This window comes from Mercenaria mercenaria, chromosome 13 (assembly GCF_021730395.1).
Source record: "Mercenaria mercenaria strain notata chromosome 13, MADL_Memer_1, whole genome shotgun sequence".
Taxonomy (NCBI): domain Eukaryota; kingdom Metazoa; phylum Mollusca; class Bivalvia; order Venerida; family Veneridae; genus Mercenaria; species Mercenaria mercenaria.
Window position 1 is genome coordinate 79,317,086 of NC_069373.1, and position 27,988 is coordinate 79,345,073.

Genomic DNA, 27,988 nt, shown 5'->3' on the forward strand with positions numbered 1-27,988 from the left:
TATCTCTGTTACTATCAAAGCTATTGACTTGAAACTTAAAATACTTATTTACTATCAAAGTCTACACTTGGAGAAACAATCCCCATAACTCTGATTTGAATTTTGACAGAATTATGCCCCTTTTTAACTTAAAATTTTTGGTTAAAGTTTTGATAAAGTCAAATATCTCTGTTACTATCAAAGCTATTGACTTGAAACTTGAATTACTTATTTACTATCAAAGTCTTCACCAGGAGAAACAATCCACGTAACTCTGATTTGAATTTTGACAGAATTTTGCCCCTTTTTAACTTAGAATTTTTGGTAAAAGGTTTTGATAAAGTCAAATATCTCTGTTACTATCAAAGCTATAGGAGAGATCACCGTGACGTCACGCATTGACACCTGTTTATCTGGTGGTGGGCAAAACAAATGTTTTTACATTGTGTATGGGATCGGAATTCGTAATAACTTTTTTGCTCATTTATGGATTTTAAAAATTCAAAAAAGTTTTGAAATGCTTACAATTTTCATATTTTCTTTTTCAAATATCTTTTTAAAATGAATAACCATTTTAAATGACATATGATTTAATAGCGGCATGGCGATGCTCCAAACTTTTAGAAAAACACTGAAGAGTTTATAATTAATCCATTTTATTTCGAAATAATAATTAAAAGTAATCAATAAATTGCTTGTTTTATATCCTTTCCATTGATCAAAAAAATTATCGATATTTGTGTTTTAAGAAAGTTTAAGCCATTAGAAAAACATCACTGTTTACAAAAAAACATGGACACTCAGTGTCTGCCCACTCGATCTTTGTCTTATCAGCTCTAAAAATTGAAAATACAACAGATTTTTATACAAACATGATCTCTCCTATTAATTTGAAACTTAAAATACTTATTTACCATCAAAGTCTACACCAGGAGAAACAATCCACATAACAATGATTTGAATTTTGACAGAATTATGCCCCTTTTTAACTTGGAATTTTTTTTTTTAATGGCAAAGCTCTAACTCAGAGTCAAGCACTGACAAAAGTTTAGCGCGGTGTCTTACGAACAGCTCTTGTAAAATGTTACTTTAACACATTAAACATGAGTGTTTTGAAATAAGTTTAATGAATTCAATGTAGAAGATGTAATGTTTTTTATCACAAGGTAGCTTTTTCTGATGAAATGGTGAAATTCCTCTTGTCTTTTCAACTAAAGTCTACTGTGGTTAAAATGATGTCAAAGTCAAAATGTTACTACACTAGTGTCATTCCAGAGTAATGTAATGGCTTTATAAAAGTCCAACGATGTCAGATTTGATAAAGTTTTTTGATGTGAAGCCCTACTTTTGGAAATTGATTTGAGCTAAGTTTATCTGACTTTGGACATGAAGTTCCAACAAGTTAACATATAAGATGAGCAAAAATTTATTTTAAACCAATTTTTGTTTGTTAAGATTATTGGGAAACCTTGATTTAATGTAATAATCGTATAGGATGGAATACTGAATCAGAAAATGACAGTGTTTATATACAGTAAATGTATACTTGTTACTATTGTAGCTAACAGATAAATAGCATGCTCTTCTTTTAGTGTGAATTATCCTGCATTATTATGGCTAATAAATTGATTCTTCTTTTAGTGTGTGTTGTCCTCCATTGTTGTGGTTGCTATAAGAGGAATGTTTCTACAAGTTTTAGACCTGAAGAAGATCTGGAATGTTTCCTCAATAGATTTTGTAAGTATAATCATTACTGGCATGGTACACATACTGCAGCTTACTTTGACTGATATATGTACAACAGATAGGTTAACTTTCAAACCAGCATATGAAAAGCATTATTTGGAGAGTCAAAATAATGGTTTGTAAAGACAAATTGAATCACACTGAAACTGTTTAAGTAGGCTTTATTCAAATTGTTTTTAAGGTTAGCTGTAAAGGCAGTTGGAATGAACATTAAATCTGGCGCCTTTCTTAAACTAAAACAAAGAACAAAATTGTTCCTAAGCTAAGATTTCTTTTTCAAGTTGTCAACACCTTGTGCACTAGACTTCTGCATGTTTCAGGGTCATTGACAGTGAGGCATTTTCTGTTTGACACATTTCTAGCAGAATGTGTAATGCTGCAAGAATCTCTTTAATTTTCAGAAATATAGAATCAGTATTTTTTTGTAGTTTGTATGGATAGTGGCATGTATAGCTACAGTGCTGATGGATGTGGATTTGGGTCTAGGAACTGCTGTAGCTTTTAATATCATTGTTGCCATGTGTAGAATACAGAGGTAAAAGACAACATTTACATAATAATTAATAGCTGGAACATCCAGCATTGTTTTAACATTTTTGTACACTTCCTTTGTTAAAAAAATACACTGTAAGAACATTTAATTTTTTTAATGCATAAGAATTTTTGTGCCTCAGTAGTAATCTGGAGTGCCTGTTATAAGCTGTTAGCTTCCGGGTTGCATTATAACAATTTCTAAGAGTTTCTTTGTTTAGTGACCGATGTTAAAAGGGAATTTGGCTTTTCTTCTTCTCATATCCTTGTAGCCATGGATACCAACAGCAGTGAGGTCTAGATAATGATTGTTAACCTAAAATGAATTGGAATAAAAGATTGAATATTCTTATTCATGCATGTTTTTGCTCTGTTATTGCCTAACCATGAATTGTTTATTTGATTATATTTCATGAAATGTTATCAAATTGTGCACAATATATTTCAGGCCGAATGCATGTTTACTCGGACATGTTCCTGGGACGGATATATACATAGACATGAATTTCTATCAGAAGGTATATTTTAGAAAAGAACTTAAAACTGTCCTGAATTCAGTCTTTACCCGCGTGTCTAAATGATTTTATTTCAGTTGCTGATGGGATATTGCTATGTAGCAATTTTTTCTAGTCGCTTAAACAGTCAGGTTGTCTGGTATCTTTGTTCAGAAAGTAGGCATACCCACTTAGCCCAATAGGGAGAGCGCAGATCTATGGTTCGCAGGGTCTTGAGTTTGATCCCTGAGCAGTGTGCATGTTCTATGTCGTCACCTCAATGCAAGAAGTGGATAACTGCATTGACTTAAAGAAGCACTTATTCACTTTTTGCACTAAGGTGATGATTTGATAAAAGACATTGTATCTGAAATCATTTGTCCTCCACCTCTAAATGGTGTGGAGAAATTTGCAGCTTCTTGCGGAGAGAAACAGCACTTATCACAAAACAAACAAACAAATGTTCAAAAAGTTGTCATGCAATATTTTTTCCAAACTTTTGTGTGAAAAGTGTATGCCTTTAAGGCTACATGTTTATACATTTCATTAAGACTGCAGAAATATAAGCCTTGTGAAATGTAATTGACTTTGTTAGCAGTTATGTTCTGTTAATAGACTTTCAGATGTAAGGTAGGCATAAAGTTATGATTGATCTGAAAAGGAAAGATAACTCTATGATGAGTTGTGCTAATTTCAAAATGCAAATTTAAAATTACAGTAGTTTTCACATGACAATTTTTAGCCCACCATCATCAGATGGTGGGCTATTAAAATCACTCTGCGTCCGTGGTCCGTCCGTCCGTCATTCCGTCCGTCCGTCCGTCCGTTAACAATTTCTCGTTATCGCATCTCCTCAGAAACTACTGGGGGGATTTTGACCAAACTTTGTCAGAATGATGTTTTGGTACCCTAGTTGTGTCCCCCTGAAAATCAGACTGGTTCAACAATTTATGAGTGAGTTATGGCCCTTTGTTTATTTCTATATTTTACATAGATTTATATAGGGAAAAACTTTGAAAACCTTCTTATCCAAAACCACAGAGCCTAGGGCTTTGATATTTGGTTTGAAGCATCATCTAGTGGTCCTCTACCAAGATGATTCAAATTATTTCTCTGGGGTCAAATATGGCCCCGCCCTGGGGGTCACATAGTTTAAAATGACTTATATAGGGAAAAACTTTGAATAACCCCTTGTCCAATCCACTGGGCCTAGGGCTTTGGTATTTTGTATGTGACATCATCTAGTGGTCTTCAACTAAGATTGTTCATATTTTACTCCTAGGGTCAAATATGGCCCCGCCCTGGGGGTCATATGGTTTACATAGACTTACATAAGGAAAAACTTTGAAAATCTTCTTGTCCAAATCACAAAGCCTAAGGCTTTGATACTTGTAATGTAGCCTCATCTAGTGGTTCTCTACCAAGTTTGTTCAAATTATCGCCCTAGGGTCAAAAATGGCCCCGCCCCGGGGGTCACATGGTTCATATAGACTTATATAGGGAAAAGCTTTTAAAATGTTCTTGTCAATAACTACAACATTCAAATTTGGACCACATGTATATTTTTGAGTGGCAAGATGAACCTTGACATGAGTTGACCTTGATTTTGACCTAGTGACCTACTTTCACATTTCTGTAGCTACAGCCTTCAAATTTGGACCACATGTATATTTTTGAGTGGCAAGATGAACCTTGACATGAGTTGACCTTGATTTTGACCTAGTGACCTACTTTCACATTTCTGTAGCTACAGCCTTCAAATTTGGACCACATGCATAGTTTTGTGCACTGGAAAAAACTTTGACCTTGATTTTGACCTAGTGACCTACTTTCACATTTTTGAAGGTACAGGCGTCAAATTTGGACCATATGCATAGTTCCGTGTTTCAAAGTGAAATTTGACATTGATTTTGACCTAGTGACCTACTTTTACATTTCTCAAGCTACAGCCTTCAAATTTGGACCACATGCATAGTTTTGTGTACCGAAAAAAACTTTGACCTTCACATTGACCTAGTGACCTACTTTAACATTTTTAAGGTACAGGCTTCAAATTTGGACCACATGCATAGTTTTGTATTCCGAAATAGAATTTGACCATGATTTTGACCTAGTGACCTACTTTTACATTTCTCAAGCTACAGCCTTCAAATTTGGACCACTTGCATAGTTTTTTGTACCAAAATGAACTTTGACCTTTACAGTGACCTAGTGACCTACTTTCACATATTTATGGTACAGGCTTCAAATTTGGACCGCATGCATAGTTTTGTATTCCGAAATAGAATTTGACCTTGATTTTGACCAAGTGACCTACTTTTACATTTCTCAAGCTACAGCCTTCGAATTTGGACCACTTGCATAGTTTTGTGTACCAAAATGAACTTTGACCTTAAGATTGACCTAGTGACCTACTTTCACATTTCTGTAGCTACAGGCTTCAAATTTAGACCACATGCATAGGATTGTGTACCGAAACAAACTTTGACCTTGACATTGACCGGGTGACCTACTTTCACATTTCTCAAGCTACAGCTTTCGAATTTGGACCACATGCACAGTGTTGTGTACGGAAATGAAATTTGACCTTGTGGTAGTCAGTAAGTCTTAAAATTTGGAACACTCAAAAATGGCACATTGGTGGGCGCCAAGATCACTCTGTGATCTCTTGTTTACAGATAGCTTGACGTAATGTTTGCATTATGGAATAATTTATAGATATCACTTCACCATTTACAGCCATATTTGGTTATGTTTTCAGGCAAGAGAGATACCAGCTGTTAAAATATTTAGGTTTGAACAGTCATTATTTTTCCTAAACAAGGAACACTTCCGCACACTTCTTTACAAGAATACAGTAAACCCAAATACACTGAAAATTGCTCAAGACAAAAGAGAGAAGAAACTTAGAAAACTGCAAAAGAAAGTAAGTTTTCTTTTGATGATTTGTTTTGTTTTAGTAAGGCTTTTGTTGCAGGCCTACTTTGCGGTGCATGGCTCTATATATCTGTTTGGGGTGCTCTGTGCTTCCAGGAAATTTATCCTTACTTCTTGTTTTCACTCATGACAAGAAAGATAGCATTCCATCTTGTCTTAAAATTGGTGGAGAAAAGGGGTCAAAGGTCAAATGAGTAGTGTGTTTCGCTCTGTAACTCTTGACCCCCTTGAAATTGGACACAAATGTTCACCACATCAAGACGACGTGCAGAGCGCTTGTTCTGGATAGCTCGCTTCAAGGTCAAGGTCACACTTAGTGGTCAGTAGTCAAATGAGTGAGTTTCATGTCCGCTCTGTAACTTTTGAACTGCTTGAAGGATGTAAAGAAACTTGGCACAAATTTTCGCCACATCGAAACGATGTGCAGAACGCATGTTCTAGATGTCTCGCTTCAAGGTCAAGGTCACAATTAGGGGGTCAAAGGTCATAGCTCTAACTCTTGAACCCTTTGAAGGATTGAAGAAACTTGACACAAATGTTCACTGCATTGACATGATGTGAGAGCACATGTTCTGGATGGCTAGCTACAAGGTCACGGTCACACTTAGGGGTCCAAGGTCATACCTTCGGCCGTATATTACTCTGCACTGCAATGCTCTTGTTATATATATAAATATTGAAAAGTTAAAAAATAAGTAAAACCAAATATCAAAATTATATGTAAAAACATTTGTAGAATGTTTATTTTGAATGTCTTTAATGCATTAATCATTTTGATAGCTTATGGTGTACCTTGCATTGTAACCGCCTGCTTGATTAAAATGGACAGCACAATTCAACAGCTTACCAGGGTCAAGAGTTTGATCCCCGGATGAGATTTGATAAAAGACATCATGTCTGAAATCATTCATCCTCCATCACAGATTTATGTGGAAAAGTTGGCAGTTATTTGCAGCAAATGGGTTAGTACTACAGTACTGGTACCGAGTCCAGGAACACTCATTGGGTTTAGTGCCAACCATAAGAAAACTGTAATACTGTTGGAAAATTGCTCTAAATCCAAAACAAAACAAAATCTTACATTGTAAAATCTCATAGAGGACTGCTGATTACTAGAGTTTTGCATGTCAGAAGTTAATTAATACTGATCCTTTTAATATTTCAGGAACCAATTATTGATGGAGAAGTCCGTAATGAATCAGCACCAGAAAGAGAGCATCTAGATATAGAACTTAATATTTTACCAGACACTGACCTTGATATTGTAGATGTTACACAAAGAAATACATTACATGTGGACTTTCACACTATAATCTTTGACTGTTCATTGTGGAGTTTTGTGGATTCCATGGGTGTTAAAGTTCTTAAAGCTGTAAGTTTACCTTTTATGCAAAAGTATTTCTAAATACTTACTTTTTAAATTTGAGCCGCGCCATGGGAAAACCAACATAGTGGCTTTGCGACCAGCATAGATCCAGACCAGCCAGCTCATCCGCGCAGTCTGGTCAGGATCCATGTTGTTCGCTAACAGTTTCTCTAATAGCAATAGGCTTTGAAAGCGACCAGCATGGATCCAGACCAGCCTGCGCATCTGCGCAGTCTGGTCACTATGTTGGTTTTCTCATAGCGTGGCTCATTTATGTTCTAATCAGAAGTATGTGACTAAATACTGAAAGTTTAAATTATTTAGAAGGTTCTGTAAGTTTACTTTTTATTTAGAAATACAAATGTATTACTGAATACATTTAAGTTTACCTAAAATTTCAGAAGCAAAAATTAAAATACCTAAGTATTGAGAACCTTTTTAGTGCTAGTTTTGGTAGGAATGCAGAATGGTACAAAAGTTTATGGTTGTCAGTCAGCCTTTTCTTTCTGGAGATCCTTGAATTGCAACTACCCCAATTCAGGAGTACTCCATATTATTGAACCTGCAGATTTAAAGTGTACAGGACTAAAATGGAGTAATAAACATCAGTCATTGTACCCCCCGACAACAAAGTTGTAAGGGGGGGTATACTGGTTTCAGGTTGTCTGTCTGTCAGTCCGTCCGTCCGTAGACACAATCTTGTGCGCACCATCTCTCCTCATCCCCTTGACACAATTTAATGAAACTTCACACAAGTGATCAGTAACAACAGTAGTTGTGCATGGGGCATGTTAGGTTCTTTCAATTCAATTTCAAAACTTGCAGAGTTATGGGACTTTGTTTCTTGTTAACATGCTATGTACATACAGTCTGCATATGCAATCTTGTGCGCGCCAAATCTTCCGAACCCTTGCACACAATTTAATGAAACTTCACACAAGTGATCAGTACCAACCCTAGTTGTGCATGGTGCATGTTACGTTCTTTTAGATAAATATTCTGCATAGTTAAGGGACTTTGTTTTTTGTTACTGTACTGTATACATACGTCTATATACATACAGTCCACATAATTATGCAATCTTGTGTGCATCAAATTGCAATGTACTGTGTCAGTGCATGTGGGGGGTACATTCATCACCTTTAGTGATAGCTCTAGTTTGGTCTGTCCTTCCTTAATGGAGGTGTATACCCAAAATCATTTAATGGATTTTCAAGTAACAGTGCATAAATGTTCACCAATGTTATACACTGTAACACAAAAATAGGACTCATGCCATAGTGTCCAAAGTTAAGATTACACTTGGAAGTCAAAGGCCAAAAAGCTTTGTTTTATGTGTGCTTCATATTTTGACCTGATATGAGAACCACCACATAGCACCCATGTCATTGGGTCCAACTTGGAAGTCAAAGGCTAAAAGTCTAATCCATATTTTTTGTGCCACTGAAAGAATATTCATAACACTAGCACCATTTGTTAACCTCATCAAGTCAACATGCAGAATGTTTGCTTTCCTGTAACAGAGCATGCGGAATGTTTGCTTTCCTGTAGCAGAGCATGCGGAATGTTTGATTTCCTGTAACAGAGCATGCGGAATGTTTGCTTTCCTGTAACAGAGCAACAGTTTTGGATATTTATCACCTTCATTCCTAGTTGTAGTTGAAATTTACTTAAATTTGTATGAAACTTGTCTGTTAGGTAAAATACTGTTATCTTTTTTCAGGTGATTGGAGAATATAAAGCTGTAGGCATTAAAGTTTTATTTGCAAATTGCAAAGGTACGTATTACTTTACACGTATAGAAATGTATGATTAAAAATGAAATTTATATGAAAATCATTTAGAAGCATAGAATGCAACCAAGCAAGTTTGATTGAGTCTGTTTGTAAAGTCATATTTAAATGTCTTAATTAAATGATTGTTTTGTTGATAAAATGAAGGTTTCTTACAGGATGTATAGTTTTGTAGCCATGGGTTGCAGAATAAAACTAACACATAGTTTTAGTTACTCCTTTTATTAGGCAGCACCAATATTATACTGAGAAAAGCCTAAAAATATTAAACAGTTAAATCGGGAAAAGGAAAAAGTACAAATTTGACTGCAACAAAGCCGAAGTTGAAATAAGAAGATTTCACAAAACATTACATCTCTGGTGACTGTCACTAAATCAACTTAGTACAAATTAAATATCTTACTGGGCATGTGTGTGTAATATACACAAATGAAGTAAATAAATGAAATAAGATGTCCAGAATCGACCCTTACCCTGCTAAATTTCTATAATGAACTTGTCCATCTTTCATTTTGGACAGTACCATTAACTGTTAAAAGGGTGTTTACTAAAAGGATACTGACTGAAAGGCGAAAAGTGCAGATCTTTATCAGACTGAATGGATCTGCAGGCTGATCATGATCTATACTGGTTGCAAGGGCAGAACCAATCGTGTCCAGCATGATAAGAGTTAAGAACAGTTGAAAGTATATTTATGCTGTTAAATAGATAGATACACTCAAAATTGACTTGCGTTCACTTCGAACTGAATACGAAAAATGATCCATAAAGATTTGTGAAAATGTTCGTGCTTAAGGCAAAGCTGACCAATCAGATGTTTCTCTCTTGAACTTGCAAAACAAGTTTTTATGCCAGGCTGGACACAATAAAACAAACTCAAGTACAATATAATACAATGGACCACAGTGTTAAGACACAGTACATGTTACTACTGAGTACAGATGTGATAAGTGAAAGGACCTGTATATGCAAATTTAATAAAACTATATAGTAGATCAAACCTAACCTAAATGAGTGCAACTTGACAGCTTCAGTAAGGAGAGTCACTTTCTTCTACAATTTTAAGCAAAAACTGTACTTAAAATAGAAAAAGTGGAAACTCCACAGGTACACAATAAAACTTATACAATATAACCAATGTCATATGTGCATATTCCTATCACTTATGAATTTAACATTTAGCCTGCTGGCGGCAAGTAATTCTGCCTTTGTGGCTAGTGCAGACCAAGATCATGGTCTGCACTGGTAGCAATTCAGTCACTAAATAATCCGTGTACACCTCTTCAAGTAATAAATGGTACTGCACAAGTTGAATGATGGACCAGTCAATTTTAGAAATTTGGCAGGCTAAAGGTTAAGGATTAATCTACTGTAGACTTTTCACTTGATTTGGGTAATTTCTATTATTGATGTTTTTTTTACAGTTGGTGTGAGAGAAATGTTTGAAAAGACCAAGTTTTATGACACTTTGGATCAGTCCAATATATATGTGTCTGTACATGATGCAGTAATACACTCTATACAGGTAGGTTCAAGATTATACAGGTAGATTCAAGTCTATTAATCCAGGTAGGAGCCTATATGGCCAAGTGGTGAAGATCACTGACTTGGAATCACTTGCCCCTGACTGATGATAGTTCGAAACCTCACTTAGAATGTAGAATTCTTCATGTGAGGAAGCTATTCAGCAAAAGAAAGGTTGATGGCTCTACCCTGGTGTCCACCAATGCCTGAAACAATGCCAGGAGGTGGAGGTAGGTACCGTCAAAAGCTAGAAGTCACCATATGGTCTAAATTATGTTGATACGATCTAAACAAAAGAAACAATCCAGGTAGGTTCAAGACTTTTGATGTAGTATATATATATATTAAATATGTTCCTGTACATTATGCTGTAATGCACTCAGTACGGGTAGGTTCATGGCTATTGATCCAGTGCATATATGTTTGCACATGATACTGTAGTACAATCTATATAGGAAGGTTAAATAATTGACCAAGTGTGTATTTTTCACTGTACTGTAATGACATTGGAGAACCAGTACCTTCAGTCTAAAAAGGTTTTCTGTATCCAGGAGGTCGTGTTCACTGACATCGCTCATTTACATCTGGCTGTCAAAGGTTATAGTATATCAGGGAAGTTACTGTAATTCTAGAAATAGTTTCTTGCTTACTAAGTTAGTGAATTTCATGGTCAGTTTGTTTCCTCAAAATTTTATAGTTGCAAAACAGTTTTGACCGTGAAAATGTGAAAGTTTTGTAGTTTCCACTGCTTGTCCAAACAGTTAATATCAACGTATCTGTGCATGTATTCTTGATACTGCAATCGCATACAAAGCTTCCATTTGAAACACTTTCATTTATTAGTATACAGTGATTTGTTTTTGTCAGCAGTACATAAATTTTGCTCATGATTGAAAAAAAAAATCTAAGTATAATTGACCCAATATTGTCCAATTTATCTGCAATCTTTTCTGTTATTTTACATACTTAAGCTATTATAATTTATTAACTTTTCATGTATTTTGCGTACGATGTATTTCGCAAATGTTTTAGCTGCTAAATGGGGCAGCATTGCAAAAACACAAAATTTACTGTTCCTGAATGTTTCTAGTGTTACAGTAACTACCTGTCTTTCGAAATGAAGACATACTCCTTACCTGACCTTAGATAATGCACAAATGAGCAGCTAGGATTTTCTTGTACAGACTATAAACAATTGAAAATAAATGGACTTACAACCCAGCAAAAAATATGTTGTTTTCACAACTCTGCTTGGCCTCTGTAAAAAATTCTTATTATGAACGATTACCTGGTATTAATTAAAGTCTTATTTTAATTCCAGAAGAATTTTCTGCAAAAGACCCCAAATGTAAGCAATAGTTCTGAAAAAGTCTTTATGATAGCAATATCTCACTGTATGCATTTTAATTTTTATTTTTTTTTTCTGTTTTCAGGCTTACAGTTTTAAGAATGGTGCAAATATATCAAATAAAGAAGGTTCTCCAGATGAAGTTTGATTGTAAGGGAGGCTAGGAAGGTAGTCTTGTTGTCTGTCCTGTTGTTTCCTTTACTTTGTGAGTTCTCTGTAGCTACTAATGAACTGGTTAAGGCCGCTGGTTGCTTCAGAAATGCACCTGGAGGGGCACCTGGAGTATTCCTCCACCAGAGGATCTTCTTATAGATTGCATTAATCCTTAACATGCTAAATTTCTATAATGAACTTGTCTATCATTCAATTTGGACAGCACCATTAACTGTTAAAACTGGTGAATACCAAAAAGATACCGACTGAATAGCGAACAGTGCAGATCATGATCAGACTGCATGGATATGCAGACTGATCATGATCTACACTGGTCGCAAAGGCAGAAACAGTCTTTTTTACCTAATATACATATAGCAGGAAAAAATACAGTTTCTTGGTTTTGAATTCATCAAGGGCAGCTGTGCAGACCAAACACTACAGTGTCATAGTAGAATCTAGATTGAAATCTGTATCTTGCATGTGATATGTTTACAATTTTGATAAAGCTGCACTAATACTGCCATATTTCTATTGATGAATCAGATATGCATAGTATAACTCAATGAAAATTTTGGAATATAAAAAATAATATTTCAGATTTCATAAGTATTGAAAATCTTACTAAAACATAGCCAATACTTGAATGTCTTGTAGAAAATTATTTCTCATTTATAAGAATTTTCATGAGAATCTACAATCATTTGAATAAGTTTGTTATTTTTCAGATATCTCAGGTCTACTTCATGAGAACCAGGGTGTACATCAAAGCAAACATGGCATTACATACTTGATTTGTCTGTGTGGGAAGTAAAAATTGTAGGGTAAAACTATATCCCACCTAATACTAAAGTGTTCTTGCTATAATATTTGGGTTTTAAATGAAGGTTGTGCTTGGCATACTTGGCGAAAGGGAAATTGATGGAAAAACATGCAAGTGTTTTACATGTATGTATGTTATACTAAGCTCCTATCCATGTGTTTCAAAGATGTGCATGTTTTACTAGGTATACCAAGTTACTGTCCATGTGTTTCAAATATCTGCATGTTTTACTAGGTATACCAAGTTACTATCCATGTGTTTCAAATATCTGCATGTTCTACTAGGTATACCAAGTTGCTATCCATGTGTTTCAAATATCTGCATGTTTTACTAGGTATACCAAGTTACTATCCATGTGTTTCAAATATCTGCATGTTTTACTAGGTATACCAAGTTACTACCCATGTGTTTCAAATATCTGCATGTTTTACTAGGTATACCAAGTTGCTATCAATGTGTTTCAAATATCTGCATGTTCTACTAGGTATACCAAGTTGCTATCCATGTGTTTCAAATATCTGCATGTTCTACCAGGTATACCAAGTTGCTATCCATGTGTTTCAAATATCTGCATGTTCTACTAGGTATACCAAGTTGCTATCCATGTGTTTCAAATATCTGCATGTTTTACTAGGTATACCAAGTTACTATCCATGTGTTTCAAATATCTGCATGTTCTACTAGGTGTACCAAGTTACTTTCCATGTGTTTCAAATATCTGCATGTTCTACTAGGTTACTATCCATGTGTTTCAAATATCTGCATGTTCTACTAGGTGTACCAAGTTACTTTCCATGTGTTTCAAATATCTGCATGTTCTACTAGGTATACCAGGTTACTATCCATGTGTTTCAAATATCTGCATGTTCTACTAGGTATACCAAGTTACTATCCATGTGTTTCAAATATCTGCATGTTCTACTAGGTTACTATCCATGTGTTTCAAATATCTGCATGTTCTACTAGGTGTACCAAGTTACTTTCCATGTGTTTCAAATATCTGCATGTTCTACTAGGTTACTATCCATGTGTTTCAAATATCTGCATGTTCTACTAGGTATACCAAGTTATTATCCATGTGTTTCAAATATCTGCATGTTCTATTAGGTTACTATCCATGTGTTTCAAATATCTGCATGTTCTACTAGGTATACCAAGTTACTATCCATGTGTTTCAAATATCTGCATGTTCTACTAGGTATACCAAGTTACTATCCATGTGTTTCAAATATCTGCATGTTCTACTAGGTTACTATCCATGTGTTTCAAATATCTGCATGTTCTACTAGGTGTACCAAGTTACTTTCCATGTGTTTCAAATATCTGCATGTTCTACTAGGTATACCAGGTTACTATCCATGTGTTTCAAATATCTGCATGTTCTACTAGGTTACTATCCATGTGTTTCAAATATATGCATGTTCTACTAGGTATACCAAGTTACTTTCCATGTGTTTCAGATATGTGCATGTTCTACTAGGTATACCAAGTTACTATCCATGTGTTTCAAATATGTGCATGTTCTACTAGGTATACCAAGTTGCTGTCCATGTGTTTCAAATATGTGCATGTTCTACTAGGTATACCAAGTTGCTTTCGATGTATACCAAGTTACTATCCATGTGTTTCAAATATATGCATGTTCTACTAGGTATACCAAGTTACTATCCATGTGTTTCAAATATATGCATGTTCTACTAGGTATACCAAGTTACTATCCATGTGTTTCAAATATATGCATGTTCTACTAGGTATACCAAGTTACTATCCATGTGTTTCAAATATGTGCATGTTCTACTAGGTATACCAAGTTACTATCCATGTGTTTCAAATATATGCATGTTCTACTAGGTATACCAAGTTACTGTCCATGTGTTTCAAATATATGCATGTTCTACTAGGTATACCAAGTTACTGTCCATGTGTTTCAAATATATGCATGTTCTACTAGGTATACCAAGTTACTGTCCATGTGTTTCAAATATATGCATGTTCTACTAGGTATACCAAGTTACTGTCCATGTGTTTTGAATGTGTGCATGTTTTACTAGGTGTTCTAAATTACTGTCCATGTGTTTCAAATATGTGCATGTTCTAACTATAATTATTATCCATGACATTATCAGGGTATTATATAGACAGTAGACTGTAGCTCATATTTAGCATGATATGACCTATTTTAAGCACATAACCAGTGCTAGTGTTTTATCTGTGATTTTTACATGACATTAAAGAAAATGCCAGTGATAGAGCATTGCCCAAACGACAGATTTACATGACATATTATCCATTATAATATATAAAATTATTTCATGACTTAAATTCTGCTTTTGTAGAAATATTTTACTCGAGATATTATTAGTTTTAGATTAAATATTTTACATGAATTAATATCAATTTTAAACTGTAAGTTAGCATTTTGCAGGACAGATCGCATGTCAGTCCTTTCCATTTTTAAAGGTAAAATCTCAGGTTTTAACTTAGATGAGTTTTATATGACATTATGTGAATGGTCTCAGTGGTATTATAAAAAAGTTCCACCTCTTTATACAAGGGTTTGTTATATGAACATGACATTCCTCATTTAATTTTGTATTTACATTAATATGAAGTAATATATTGTACACTTACTGAATTTGTTACCTGTTGACAGTCAAAACTAAGGCCTGAAATCCAAAAATACTCAAAACTCAAAATAAAAAAATTAAAAGCTCAAAAACCCATATTCTAATATTCATAATTTGACTAAACTTCAGTTTTAAAGAACGATCATTTTTAGCCAAAATCTGGAGGCCAGTGCCTTTAAAGGGTCTTAAACAAATGGACGTTTCGAAAAAAAAACCACACTGAAATGGTTCTTTTTAAGTAATGTCTCATACATGTAAGGTTTGCTCTGTGTTGTTTTTTATATACTCTTTATCTCGTATGACATTATATGTGCAGGTCAACAGTAAACAGAAATTATAGATAGACATTATTATTTTCGGGTGGCGGATTGTAGCTGATATCTTGACTTGGTCAACATTTGCATGTTTAATATAGCAGCATTAGACATTTTTTATGTTTTAAGCTCACCGGGACCCAGTTTTTTAAAATTTCAACAGGTGATTAACGTAACGGTCGATTAACTTTTACTGTTATATTTTAATATTTTACAAGACTTAAGTAAAACGAATGTTAAGGATTATGAACACTAAAAATTCTTTGCAGTAAAATCAAAACATTAGACCACTGTTTCCCACCAAGACTAATATTTTGAATAAAATTTTAAGCGGTGATTAAACAGACATTCGAAGTATCTTGGAAATTGGCTCGGAGCACGTAGTGCTCGGATCGAGCTCTTATGACCACTCGCAGTCCGTCGTACGTCCGTTTCTGAAAACTGTGACACTTGGACTGGATATTCATTGAATGGTATTTTGTAAACTGTGTTAAGTTGCACATTAGGACCCTCTGTGGCTCAGTTACGGTCGATGGCTTCAAACCACTTGCCCGGTGTGAAACCTCTGTTGGGGTTTAGAATTCTTTCATTTGTGAAACCCATCCATTTGGCTTACGGGGGGCACCTGGGAGTCTTCATACAAAACTATTTGTAAAAAAAAGTTGAATACTAGTAAAGGTGCTGAAACTAAAAATATTTTCAAGTACACATGTAACATCGCCGAAGTATGGTTCAGTTTTGAAATAAGTTCATAGAAATGTTTCTACGGTAACCCTCAGCTAAAATTGATCAAATTATTCATTTTGTAAAAAAAAACGGCCGCCGGAGGTTGTTTTTGTTGGGTTTTAACGTCGCACCGACACAATTATAGGTCACAATGGCGACTTTCCACCTTTGATGGTGGAGGAAGACCCAATGTGCCCCTCCGTGCATTATTCCACCACGAGCGGGCACTTTGGTAGAACCACCAACCTTCCGTAGGCCAGTTGGATGGCTTCCTCGCATGAAAAATTCAACGCCCCGAGTGAGACTCGAACCCACATCGGTGAGGGGCAAGTGATTTGAAGTCAGCGACCATGGAGGCCCCGCCAGGGGATTGCTTATCTCTCTCTCTCTCTCTCTCTCTCTCTATATATATATTATATATGTGTGTGGTTAAAGTGGAAGCTTTTAAACTTTGAAATAATTTTACACATAATGATCCATGGGTTACCCTACCAAGATTGTTCAAATTTGTCTGATTAGTCAAAAACAATGCCGACGGAAGGTGTGGTCACTTCTTTATATGTATACAGCGGGAACTAAATGCTCTAGTCAAAACGTGCCGGCAAGATCAGTTTAGAGTAATCTTACCCAAAATGTCCTTGGGCTGACCCTTTACAAAGATTACTCTGAATCGTGAAAAACAATTGCGGTCAGAACTAAAATCTTCTTTATATGCATATCATCAGGTGATTTTTATATTTGTAGAATTAATTGCTTGAATAAACAGTACATTTCCTCGTGTTTATTAGTTCAACATGTACACATTTAGTTATGGTAAATGGGACAGTTGCCTATATATATATATAAGGCAAAAATTTTCCTACGGGCAGAATTTCTTTAAACTTTGTATTCTGACTGAGAATCAAGTATTTATTAAAAATCATAGGTACACAGGCTTCGTCATGAATTATCTGCCCTTGAAAGTCGAATTTTTCAGTATTTTCCAACTTTCAAGGGCAGATAATTCATTATCAAGCCTGGGTACCTATGATTTTAATACATATTTCTGTTTTAAACTAGATTCACAGTCAGTACACAGAAGTTTAAAGAAATTTTGCCCGTAGGAAAAGTTTGCCCTGAATACATTTAGGGCAAAATTTACTTAACACCGTATATTATCAGTGCAAATCTGTTGCTGTGTTATCTACGACTAAAGTACTTGGACACAGATGACATCTGATCTCTGTGGTTATTTGGTTTCATATGAAAATATTATTGTATTTACTTTACATGTTTTAGAAGATGAATTTATATATTATACATATTTTAGATGTTATGTTTTCTTTACAGTCTAATACATAAAATATTTTATCATATTAAATAATCGGAATAAATGATGGGAAACAGAAGCGTTTTAGCAGTATTTATTCGTAGCTTTTCTGTTACGGACTTCGCCGAAGAGTTACGGTTGTATTAAATGTCCTGAGAATGTAGAGAATGATTGGCCGTAAAATACGTTACTGTCACTCTCTGCGATGTGTTGTACCCATACGTCTTCTCCTGCCATCATTTCCGTCGTTACCGACGTCCCAGCCATGGTCCATTGTTTACTGTCGCCCGTTCTAATTTTCGCAATTGCAACACCGTCTAAAATGAAACAAGCAGTACATGTGTAAAGGTATATTGGATGAATAATAGCAGGGCCTCCGTACACTAGAGGACAATGCTGCTACGTTGAACTACTTGTTATACCGCCATTGGTCTGTCACTACCCGGAATGCAAAATTCTTTTATGAAAGGACTCTATCAAACTGGTTTGCTGGTTCTACAGAAGTGCTAGTGCCTACCATTTAAGGTTAAACTGACCCCGTTGGCATAACTTCGAACCAGCAAAGGATAAGCATTGAGAATGATGTCAATATTGTATGACACATACCACCTGAAAATAACTAAAAAATCCAAAAGGGTATAACTGAAAAAACGAATCTGTATAACCTCCAGCAAAAAAAAATATCTTACATTGAAGTTACATCAATATGAGTATGTCCACTTCATGTTTGATAAAAACTGTAGGAGTTGAGTACACAATGCAGAGATATAGTTACGATATTTCAGAGTCCGAAAAAAAGGCAAAAAATGTAGAAAAGTTATAGCAGTATGCGGATGTCCACTTCATGTTAACCTATACACGGAAGTCCCTACTCGCGTTGATGATATATATCGAGTTTCATTTCACTTGGATGAAAATCTGGGGAGTAGAGTAGACTACAGAAGTATGATGTATATGAAATTACAGTCGGGCAGTTCAAACACCATTACGTCCAATATGCCTGCCACATCAAGAATATAAATATAATTGCGTTAAACCAAGATAAAGCGAACTTAGATGTGGCGAAAACTCGGATATACTTTTTCTTTCTCAGTTTTTTTGTCTTCTATATTTCATAAAAATATTCGGATACAGCGAACTCTGTTATAGCGAAAACTCGATTAGAAGGAACACTTTCTGGTTCGAACGCAGTTATTCATGCAAAAATGTAAATTGTTAAAACAAATAGTTTCAGCCGTTCTAAGTGAAATTCTTCTTTCTTATAGATCAAAATAAACGAATTTTGACATGCATGTGGAAATAATAAACATTTTTAACGATATCTTGTATAGAAATGTAATGAATCTTGCCTTTTACTATTTCCACGCCTGCCCAGTGTCCGGGATTCATCAGCATTGAAACTGATAATTCGTACGTTCCTGTGACGGGTGCACGAAATTCACCGTGCCGACTGTCGTAACTATTTCCTATGTTGGTGATTATCTACAAACAAGTGAAGCGTTCATAAATTACAAGTATTATGAAATGTTTTGCTATGTTGAAAATGGTAAGATTAAGGAAGCCTCCAACATATGTTTAAGGTATCTTAACGTCAGTCATACGTTGAAAACTTAAATATACATTCAGAAAAGCAAAAGGAATTTTGAAAATAAAGTCCGTTTTTTTTGGTTTTCTTATACCAAAAGGCGAAAATGGCCATAGTATTGATGTAAGTGTGACATAATTAGAGCAATAAAAACTAGTTGTTTTGCATGTTTGGAATAGATGGTATTTTCCGAAAATGGCGAAAATTTCCTTATGTAAATGAGAAAACTCCTGGTCTTTGAAATCTTTGTACATAAAACACTTCTATCATGGGATGTGTATTTGTAATTGGTCAAATTCTAGTTTTTACAGATCTTAATTAATATTACTATTTCGTGCGTCTAAATGTGTATTTCCGCAGCTGAAGATCTTCCACAGTATTTGGACTCACCTTGTCAAATGGAACTTGTTGGCGGACTCCTAAGGACGTGATGTCCTGAGTCAAAGTTGCCGAAAACGCTACAGGTTGAGTGTGCCACGGACATTCACATGTTACTGAAAAGGCAAAAAAGAGGCATCATTTTTTTCTGAAGGACAATTGTTAACAGAGATGTTGCTATTTCATATCTGTACAGGTACAGATACGTGTAAAATGTCATTCTTTATTTCAATAAGAGTCCGAGGTGTCAAAAGTAGAATTACATGTGCGACCGTATCTGTAAAAGCTAAATAAGCCGTTTCAATAAATGTTAAATTAATGATTGAATAACGATCGTTAAGAAACGACTTGTGTTATGTTTCGTCAGGACAAAACAATAAAATCGACGACAGGAATAAAAGAAATGAAGTTGGAGAATATATACCATTATTTTTCAGAGCTTTCAGCGTGTTTAGTTCCTTGCCAAGTTCTGCCATGTCCTGCTCAAGTTTAGTTCTTAATGTGGTTTCTTCTTGTAGTAACACCAACATAGATTGTGTAATATCTGCCGGTAAATCCTGAGCCAACAACATCCCGGGAATCCCGTGCACAATTAAACACATCCATAAGAATATCATTATTTTTGTTATTTCTTTTTGGTAAAGTTAGAAATAATTTTATATAGATCTATAGTTTTAAGACAGTTTTAAGGTTTTGAGGTTATGACATGGAGTACATGAGCCGTTATCAATTAGACAAAGTAAATATTGTTCTTATCACTTGTATATATGTCAGACCGTATAAGACTTGAAAGAAGAAATTTTGACTCATGTATGATTCTTTTATTAGTACTGATTTTGCAGCTCAGAAAATATGTCTAACACAGTTTGGCCATGGATACATAATTTACAAATAGCGAGTAACCGTGCATATTGTCAACGGAAGTCGTGTTTGTCGGCGTTCTTTCCCCTTTTTTGAGGTTTGTCAGCACTCTGCACAAACCTTTGAGTTTGTTGCGCAATCGTTCAGATATTTGGCAGCGTTCTTTGCACAAACCGTTTTGGAGATTTGTCAGTGTATGGCACTATCTTTCAGATATTTGGCAGCGTTCTTTGCACAAACTTGTTTTGAGATTTGTCGGGGTTTATTGCGCAATCTTTTAAGATATTTTGCAGCGTTCTTTGAATAACATTTTAGAGGTCTGTCAGCGTTCTTTCGGCAACTTTTTTTCGTGGGGAGTCGGGCGTGAGTGGATGAAAGGGGTGTTGGGAGGATGGGTGCTTGTCAGCGTTCTTTGCACAAACTTTAGATTTGTCAGCATTCTTAACATTTTTGGAAGTTTGTCAGTGTCCTTTTAGCAATCGTTTTAGAGTATATAGCGGATATTTGGTAGAATGGTTGACTTGTTTCAAGATTGTTGCCGCGTTCACTCCATTCTTCAGCTGAAGTATTTCATACGGATAAACATTGATATACTATTATACAGTTGCAGTATGACAGATTATAACGTCAGTGACTAGTCGTAAAATACAATGAGTATGATGGTTGGACAGACATTATCATAGAATTACGTTACTGTGCAAACCAGTGGTTATGGCGATTCAGCAGATCATGAGATCATGTTGAAACAGTGGTTCATGGAACCGTGTTACAACAGAATCTTTAACCAGTAAAAACGGGTTAAAATTCTGTCGGCAAGCCTATGTGAGACCTACGGCATCTTTCTGCTGGGTAACTTATATTGATGATACCTTGTTGTTCTCCCATGATAAACTTTATTAATGCTAAAATTGTGTTTAAGTTTTGATTTACTGTAATATACAAAAACTGTTAATTCTGGCCTTAAGTGTAAATAGCACCTTTTTGCTTTACGCTTACGTTCTTGCATTAGTGTTGCTATGGAAATTTTGGAAACAAAAAAAGAAGAAGGAAAATCAACCTTTAATGCCTCGATCATGGTGTATTTTGATGTAAGTCGGAAGAATTTTATAGAAGTACATGGATAATATGCATTTTTTTGAAAGTCTGAGGTACATCCTCGGTTTGCCAAGGCATAAAGAAAGTGAAAACCATGTGGAAACTAACATAGCTAAATAACATTGAATAACATATTACTAAGGCATCATTAGAAAACATATCTGTACTCTCGGGAGCTGTTTTACGAAGGAGAAGAGATTTTGTTTCATATACGTGCATACACACATAAACGGCCTAACTGAAATGGAAAAATAAGAAAAACAGTTATGAAGAAAGTTTTTTTGAAATTTTTCTGCCGAATTAAGGTTGGATGAGATGTCCAGAAAACGTCGAGAATGATTGACCATAAAACACGTTACTGTCACTTTCAGCGATATGCTCCACCCATACGTCCTGCCCGGCGGCCATTTCCGCCGTTACCGACGTCCCCGCCATGGTCCATTTCGCACTGTCGCCAGTTCGAAGTTTGCCAATTGCTACCCCATCTAAACAAACGTATTTATATTTTATACATGCATTAAGATACAAAAATAATATTAAAAACAACAAAACATTATTTTATAAACAGTTTTACAGATTGTATGATAATTAATTGTTTTAGTTAAACAGAGCTGTTAATTAGGCTACAATTACAGATTAACTATCAAATACAGTTCATTTAAGAATCAAATGCTATTTTTGTGCCTTTTTTACGGGCGTTTATACGTGAATAAACCACATTGGGATTTCTAGCAAATCCATGAATCGCTATTGATTCTTGGATGATATGAAAAAAATCCCAATATGGTCCTAAACTTTTTGTTAGTGTGTCATTAAGCAAAGTTATCAGCTTCTGAGGATAGCGGCATAAGCCATATATGCCGTCATATGGTCGTTTATTTAGAATTCATAATCACTTTCTGGATAGAGCATGATTTACCCTTATTTATAAAAAGTACTACTGCAGATATATTTGCAGATGCTACAAGTTAAACTCTTTCTACTTCACATGTGTCATTAGACAATGTCACCATGTCACTGAACAATGTTAATAATCGATGTAAACTAAATCAAATATCTATAAATGTTGCCAAAACCAAAGTAATGAATTAAATCTTTAAGGCACAACATTAAACGTATTGCAGAGTCCTTGCCCGCTGTATGTTTATCAGGCGAGGAAATTACTATCAGTCCTTGCGAAAAATTACTTGGTGTTAACATTGACTGCACACTTACTTGGAATATTCATATTGATCGTGCTCTAAAAATGTGCAGTTCCTTTTCGTACCTTTTGTCACGCATAAAACGCCCTCTCTCTTTAGAGATGCGAAAACGTTTTTATAGCGCATACATTTTACGTCATTTTGACTACTGTTGTAGGATAACGCATGTTTTTTCATGTTATAATATCTGCAGAATTCCGAGGGATTAGTTGGTGCCCGATCCCGGTAGGGCGAGGGTACCAACGATTCCCGAGGGATTCTGAAAGTGTTATTACACGAATTCTGATATGCTTGTTTCTGTTAAAACACACGCTAAAATGACGTCATGTTAACGTGCGATGACGACAGTGTTTTTGTTGCGACCAAGAGAGTGCTTCTATATATTATCTACTGTTTCAGATTAGGGGCATATTAGAATCGAAGTAATGTATAGCAAAATCTTGTTTTACCTAAATTAATACACTAAAAATCGGTTATACGTCGCCAGAATAATTCGCTCGGGCTACGCCCTAGTGAAATTATTCCGCGAACGTATAACCTCTTTCCGTGTATTAATAACGTTAAAACACGGTTTTTCTATACATTATTTCTTAAATGAACATGCGTTAATTCTATTCTAGCATAAAACGCGTAAAAACTAATAAACGAATTTATTATCCCTCAATGTCATTAAATTGCCACAAAATGCGTGGCAATGTCAGCGTTGTTTTTTCACGTTGACGTCATTTCCTGTTAGATAATCCGTTTTCGGGCCGTAATACGTTTGGCTGTGACTCAATGCAGACTTGGAGCGCCAGTTTAAATTACAGACTCGGGTATTTGCCGGATTGAAGCAGTTTGAACTAAAAGTACTTTAAATGCATATATTTTGTAACCATGGTGATTCTAACCCTAACCTCTAGTCAGTATATCATACATATTATACACTCAATGCCTGCGAGCATGCAATAATTTGCGCATTTTTTGCCATACGCGACATTAGATAATCACTTCCGGGCATGCGCAGAAGACCGCCCCAACTCTGCAATGAGCTACATCGAATACGTTTACGCTTTGCCACGGAACGCGCATACGTAAAAAAGGTGTTTTAACAGCACGCGAGCGCGAGAATTTCACTGTTAACACACGTTTTTACTCCTGATTTACTCCTGTTAAAACACCACAGACAAGAACAGCAGTTTTATGCTAGAATGTGTAATTTGGGGAAATTGTGGTATTGTCTTAGATAAATTAATTCGTTCTCAGAAGAGGCTGCTAGAATTATTCTTGATAAAAAATTTGAAACTCCATCTGTTACATTGTTTTCAGAACCTCTCCTAAACATTTTAAATTTCAAAAGGCAGTTCTCCTGTATAAAACCATATACATGACATAGGTCACGAGTATCTTATGTATTGCTGAGGGCCTCATGGAAGATTGACTTGTTCAAATCCCGAAACTGAAATTGCCATTTTCTACCATAATGTGACCAAACTAGCTTATAGCCCACTTACAGCCACGTATAAACAAGTTTCAATGTTTAACCCTGCTCAACTTCTATTGATTCTGTATATTTTTTAGTGTTGTATTGTACATAATATTTCATTAAATTACGCTAGAAAAGTTTATGTAATGCGTCGAGAAAGTAATTGGTGTTGCATTTTTTAATTGCGGTAAAGCAATATATCACGTGTTTGAGACTTTTCCTATATTGCAGTTCAATAAAATAAAGTTTAAAATTTTGCTATTTGATTAAACTTGACACCGGGACATGTTTAGGCTGGCATCAGTCTCTACCATAAAATCCTCTAATAGCACTTTCACCAAAAATTTACAGTATCTTTTATCTCTGACTCTAACGACTGGACAAAGGCAGAATTCTGCCAGGCTGATAATCACCATAAAATCGCAACTCATTGAAAATTTGTTCATAATGTTACATAACCTTTGATTGACTCCAGTGCCATGGATCAGAGAATCCGCCTTCACAGTCTGTACAAGTAAAAATTTGATGCAGAGCATCAAGTTGCCGGAGAACTGTCGGCTAATATTTTGAAGATTGGATTGAAAAAAAAGGCTAATAAAGCACTGCTATTTCGATGCATTGCATGCCGTTGAAAGACTGAAAAACGTCGCATCTTTGATGACACAGTTACCCCAAAACCCTCTTGACATCTTAATCTTTTTTCTTTGTTTACAAAACATACGCTAAGCCTCGTTCTGAAACCCACGCGCCAGCATCTATGTACGGAAATCTATGACGGCATATATTTTTCACATTTTCAATAATAAATGCAAAAGATTTCATGTAACCGAAACATTTCGACAAATTATATTATATATCTTCTAATGAAAGGCCTAATTAAAGTCCCGCCATAATGCGAATGTCCGCTTCATGCTGACGTATACACGGAAGTGCCTACTCGTGTTGATGATATATACAAAGTTTCATTTCACTTAGAGGAAAATAGGAGGAGTAGACTGCAGAAGTCTGATTTATGTGAAATGACAGACGGACAGTTCAACAGGCCTGCCACATCAAGAATATATTGCAGTAAAACTCAGATGTGGCGAAAACTCGGATGTACTTTTCCAGTTTTTTTGTGTCTTCTATATTTCATAAAAAAATATTCGGAACTCGGTTATAGCGAAAACTCGATTAGACGGAACACTTTCTGGTTCGAACGCAGTAATTCATGCAAAAATGTAAATTGTTAAAACAAATAGTTTCAGCTGCGTAATTTTGTTCGTTCCAAGTGAATTTTTTCTTCTCGTAGATCAAAATAAACCAGTTTTGACATGTAATTGGAAATAATCAGAAACAGTTTCAATGACGTCTTGTAAAGAAATGTAATGAACCTTGCCTTTTACTATTTCCACGCCTGCCCAGTGTCCAGGATTCATCAGCATAGAAACTGAGAATTCGTACGTTCCTGTGACGGGTGCACGAAATTCACCGTGCCGACTGTCGTAACTATTTCCTATGTTGGTGATTATCTGTACAAATAAGTGAAGCGTCCATAAATTTCAAGTATTTTGAAGATTTAGGAAGCCTCCAACATATGTTTTAGGTATTTTGTCGTCAGTCATGCGTTGAAAACTAAATTATACATTCAGAAAAGCAAAAGAAATTTTGAAAATAAAGTCCGGTTTTTTTTTTGTTTTCTTATACAATAAGGCGAAAATGGCCATAGGATTGATGTAAGTGTGACATTATTTTTAGAATAATAAAAACTAGTTATCTTGCATGTTTGGAATAATTGTATTTTCCGAAAATGGCGACCATTTCCTTATGTGAATCTTTCATATCGGTTTGTTTAGAAATCTTTATAGCTTGAACACGTGTATTTGTAATTAGGCATATACATGCTATCTCTGTAGATGGCCAAATTCTAGTGTTTACAAAATTTTCCGTCCCGTAGATCCCACAACCACTTAATAAAATTAATATAACTATTTCTTGCGTCTAATTGTGCATTTCCGCTGTTGAAGATCTTCGACAGTATTTGGACTCACCTGGTCGAATGGAATTTGTTGGCGGACTCCTAAGGACGTGATGTCCTGAGTCAAAGTTGCCGAAAACGCTACAGGTTGAGTGTGCCACGGACATTCACATGTTACTGTAGAGAGAAAAAAGGCAACATTATTTTTCCTCAAAGGCTAGACATTTGTTAACATTAGAGATGTTGCTATGTTATATTTGTACAGGTACGTGTACGTGTAAAATTTCATTCTTTATTTCAATAAGCGTCTGAGGTGTCAGAATTAGACTTGCATGTTCCGCCGTGGCTGTAAAAGCTAAATAAGCCGTTTCAATAAATGTTAAATTAATGATTGAATAACGATCGTTAAAGATACGACTTGTGTCATGTTTGTCAGGACAAAACATAATAAATCGACGAACAGAAATAATAAAAAAATGAAGCTGGAGAATTTATACCATTATTTTTTAGTGCTTTCAGCGTGTTTAGTTCCTTGCCAAGTTCTGCCATGTCCTGCTCAAGTTTAGTTCTTAATGTGGTTTCTTCTTGTAGTAGCGCCAACATAGATTGTGTGATATCTGCCGGTAAATCCTGAGACAACAACATCCCGGGAATCCCGTGCACAATTAAACACATCCATAAGAATATCATTATTTTTGTTATCCCTTTTTGTAAAAAGTTAGAAATAATCTTATATAGTTTTAAGGTTATGAGGTTATGACACTGCGTACATGAGCCGTTATCAATTAGACGAAGCAGATATTGTTCTTATCGCTTGTATATATGTCAGACAGTATAAGACTAACAAGAAGAAAAATCTAATTTTGACCCATGTATGATTCTTTTTAAGTTCCATAAAGCTTAAAAAAATATGTTAAAAACAGATAAAGAAGTTGTCCAAATAGATGTTGTGCGTACTTAGATGGCTAGAAAAGTTGAACATGAAGGGTTACTATTAGAACTATAAAGGGAGGTAATTAAAACATCAAATTAAGTGATACTATCTACTGTGTTAACCCATATTCAAACCTTGGACAGTTATTATGAGGAAACAATTATCAAAAATAAGATTAAGTTGACAATAAAAATGTGGCAGCCACATTATAATCAAAGGCATTGTGGACCTTTATTACTGATTTTGCAGCCCAGAAATGTGTCTGACACAGTTTGACCACATATACCTAATTTACAAACAGCGACTGCTTGTTGTCAATGGAATTCATGTTTGTCGGCGTTCATTAAACATACTTTTGGAGGTTTATCAGCGTTCTTTGCACAAACCTTTTTGGATATTTGTCAGAGTTTATTGCGCAATCTTTCAGATTTTTGGCATCGTTCTTTGCACAAACCTTTTTTTGAGATTTGTCAGGGTTTATTGCGCAATCTTTCAGATATTTGTCAGCGTTCTTTGCACAAACCTTTTTGGAGATTTGTCAGGGATTCTTGCGCAATCTTTAAGATATTTGGCAGCGTTCTTTGTCTAACATTTTTGGAGGCATGTCAGCGTTCTTTCGTCAACCTTTTTTGTGGGGAGCCGGGCGTGGGTTGATGAAGGGGTGTTGGGAGAATTGGTGCTTGTCAACGTTCTTTGCACAAACTTTAGATTTGTCAGCATTCTTAACATTTTTGGAAGTTTGTCAGCGTTCTAGATTTGTCAGCATTCTTAAAATATTTGGACGTTTGTCAGCGTTCTAGATTTGTCAGCATTCTTAAAAATTTTGGAAGTTTGTCGGCGT

At 35.3% G+C, this 27,988-nt stretch overlaps 2 protein-coding genes across 3 annotated transcripts in view; one reads left to right on the plus strand and one right to left on the minus strand.

The window, feature by feature from the left end:
• The window catches only part of LOC123529059 (sulfate transporter-like), a 37,400-nt gene extending 19,651 nt beyond the window's left edge, over positions 1-17,749 (plus strand). Inside the window, exons 12-20 of the mRNA XM_045309254.2 lie at positions 1,621-1,716; positions 2,154-2,260; positions 2,705-2,774; positions 5,512-5,676; positions 6,853-7,059; positions 8,777-8,831; positions 10,271-10,371; positions 11,804-11,886; positions 12,600-17,749. Of these exons, the coding sequence (XP_045165189.2) occupies positions 1,621-1,716; positions 2,154-2,260; positions 2,705-2,774; positions 5,512-5,676; positions 6,853-7,059; positions 8,777-8,831; positions 10,271-10,371; positions 11,804-11,866 (864 nt within the window). The 3' untranslated portion in view covers positions 11,867-11,886; positions 12,600-17,749. The remainder of the gene's footprint in view (positions 1-1,620; positions 1,717-2,153; positions 2,261-2,704; positions 2,775-5,511; positions 5,677-6,852; positions 7,060-8,776; positions 8,832-10,270; positions 10,372-11,803; positions 11,887-12,599) is intronic.
• LOC123529450 (complement C1q-like protein 4) lies at positions 17,750-27,965 on the minus strand. Of its 2 annotated transcripts, XR_008366887.1 has the most exons (6): positions 26,711-27,965; positions 26,287-26,390; positions 25,635-25,767; positions 20,058-22,074; positions 19,646-19,749; positions 19,020-19,152 (listed from the first exon to the last, which is right to left on the minus strand). XR_008366887.1 is itself a non-coding variant. In XM_045309777.2 (4 exons), the coding sequence occupies exons 1-4, from the start codon at positions 20,248-20,250 to the stop codon at positions 17,803-17,805; spliced, it is 615 nt and encodes a 204-aa protein (XP_045165712.2). In that variant the 5' UTR covers positions 20,251-22,074; the 3' UTR covers positions 17,750-17,802. The 2 variants fall into 2 exon arrangements, 1 of the variants encoding a protein (XP_045165712.2); XM_045309777.2 differs by lacking the exons at positions 25,635-25,767; positions 26,287-26,390; positions 26,711-27,965 and adding an exon at positions 17,750-17,987.
• Positions 27,966-27,988: the final 23 nt, after the last annotated feature.

Bases quoted from the DNA above. Each gene is read 5' to 3' on its own strand.
- LOC123529450 (XM_045309777.2), bottom strand. From the start codon at position 20,250: ATGATATTCTTATGGATGTGTTTAATTGTGCACGGGATTCCCGGGATG. The intron at 19,750-20,057 runs GTATATATTCTC...TTGCCTTTTCAG, and splicing joins GAAAGCTCTGAAAAATAATG to TAACATGTGAATGTCCGTGG. The intron at 17,988-19,019 runs GCAAGATTCATT...GTTTCATTTTAG, and splicing joins AGGCGTGGAAATAGTAAAAG to ACGGTGTTGCAATTGCGAAA.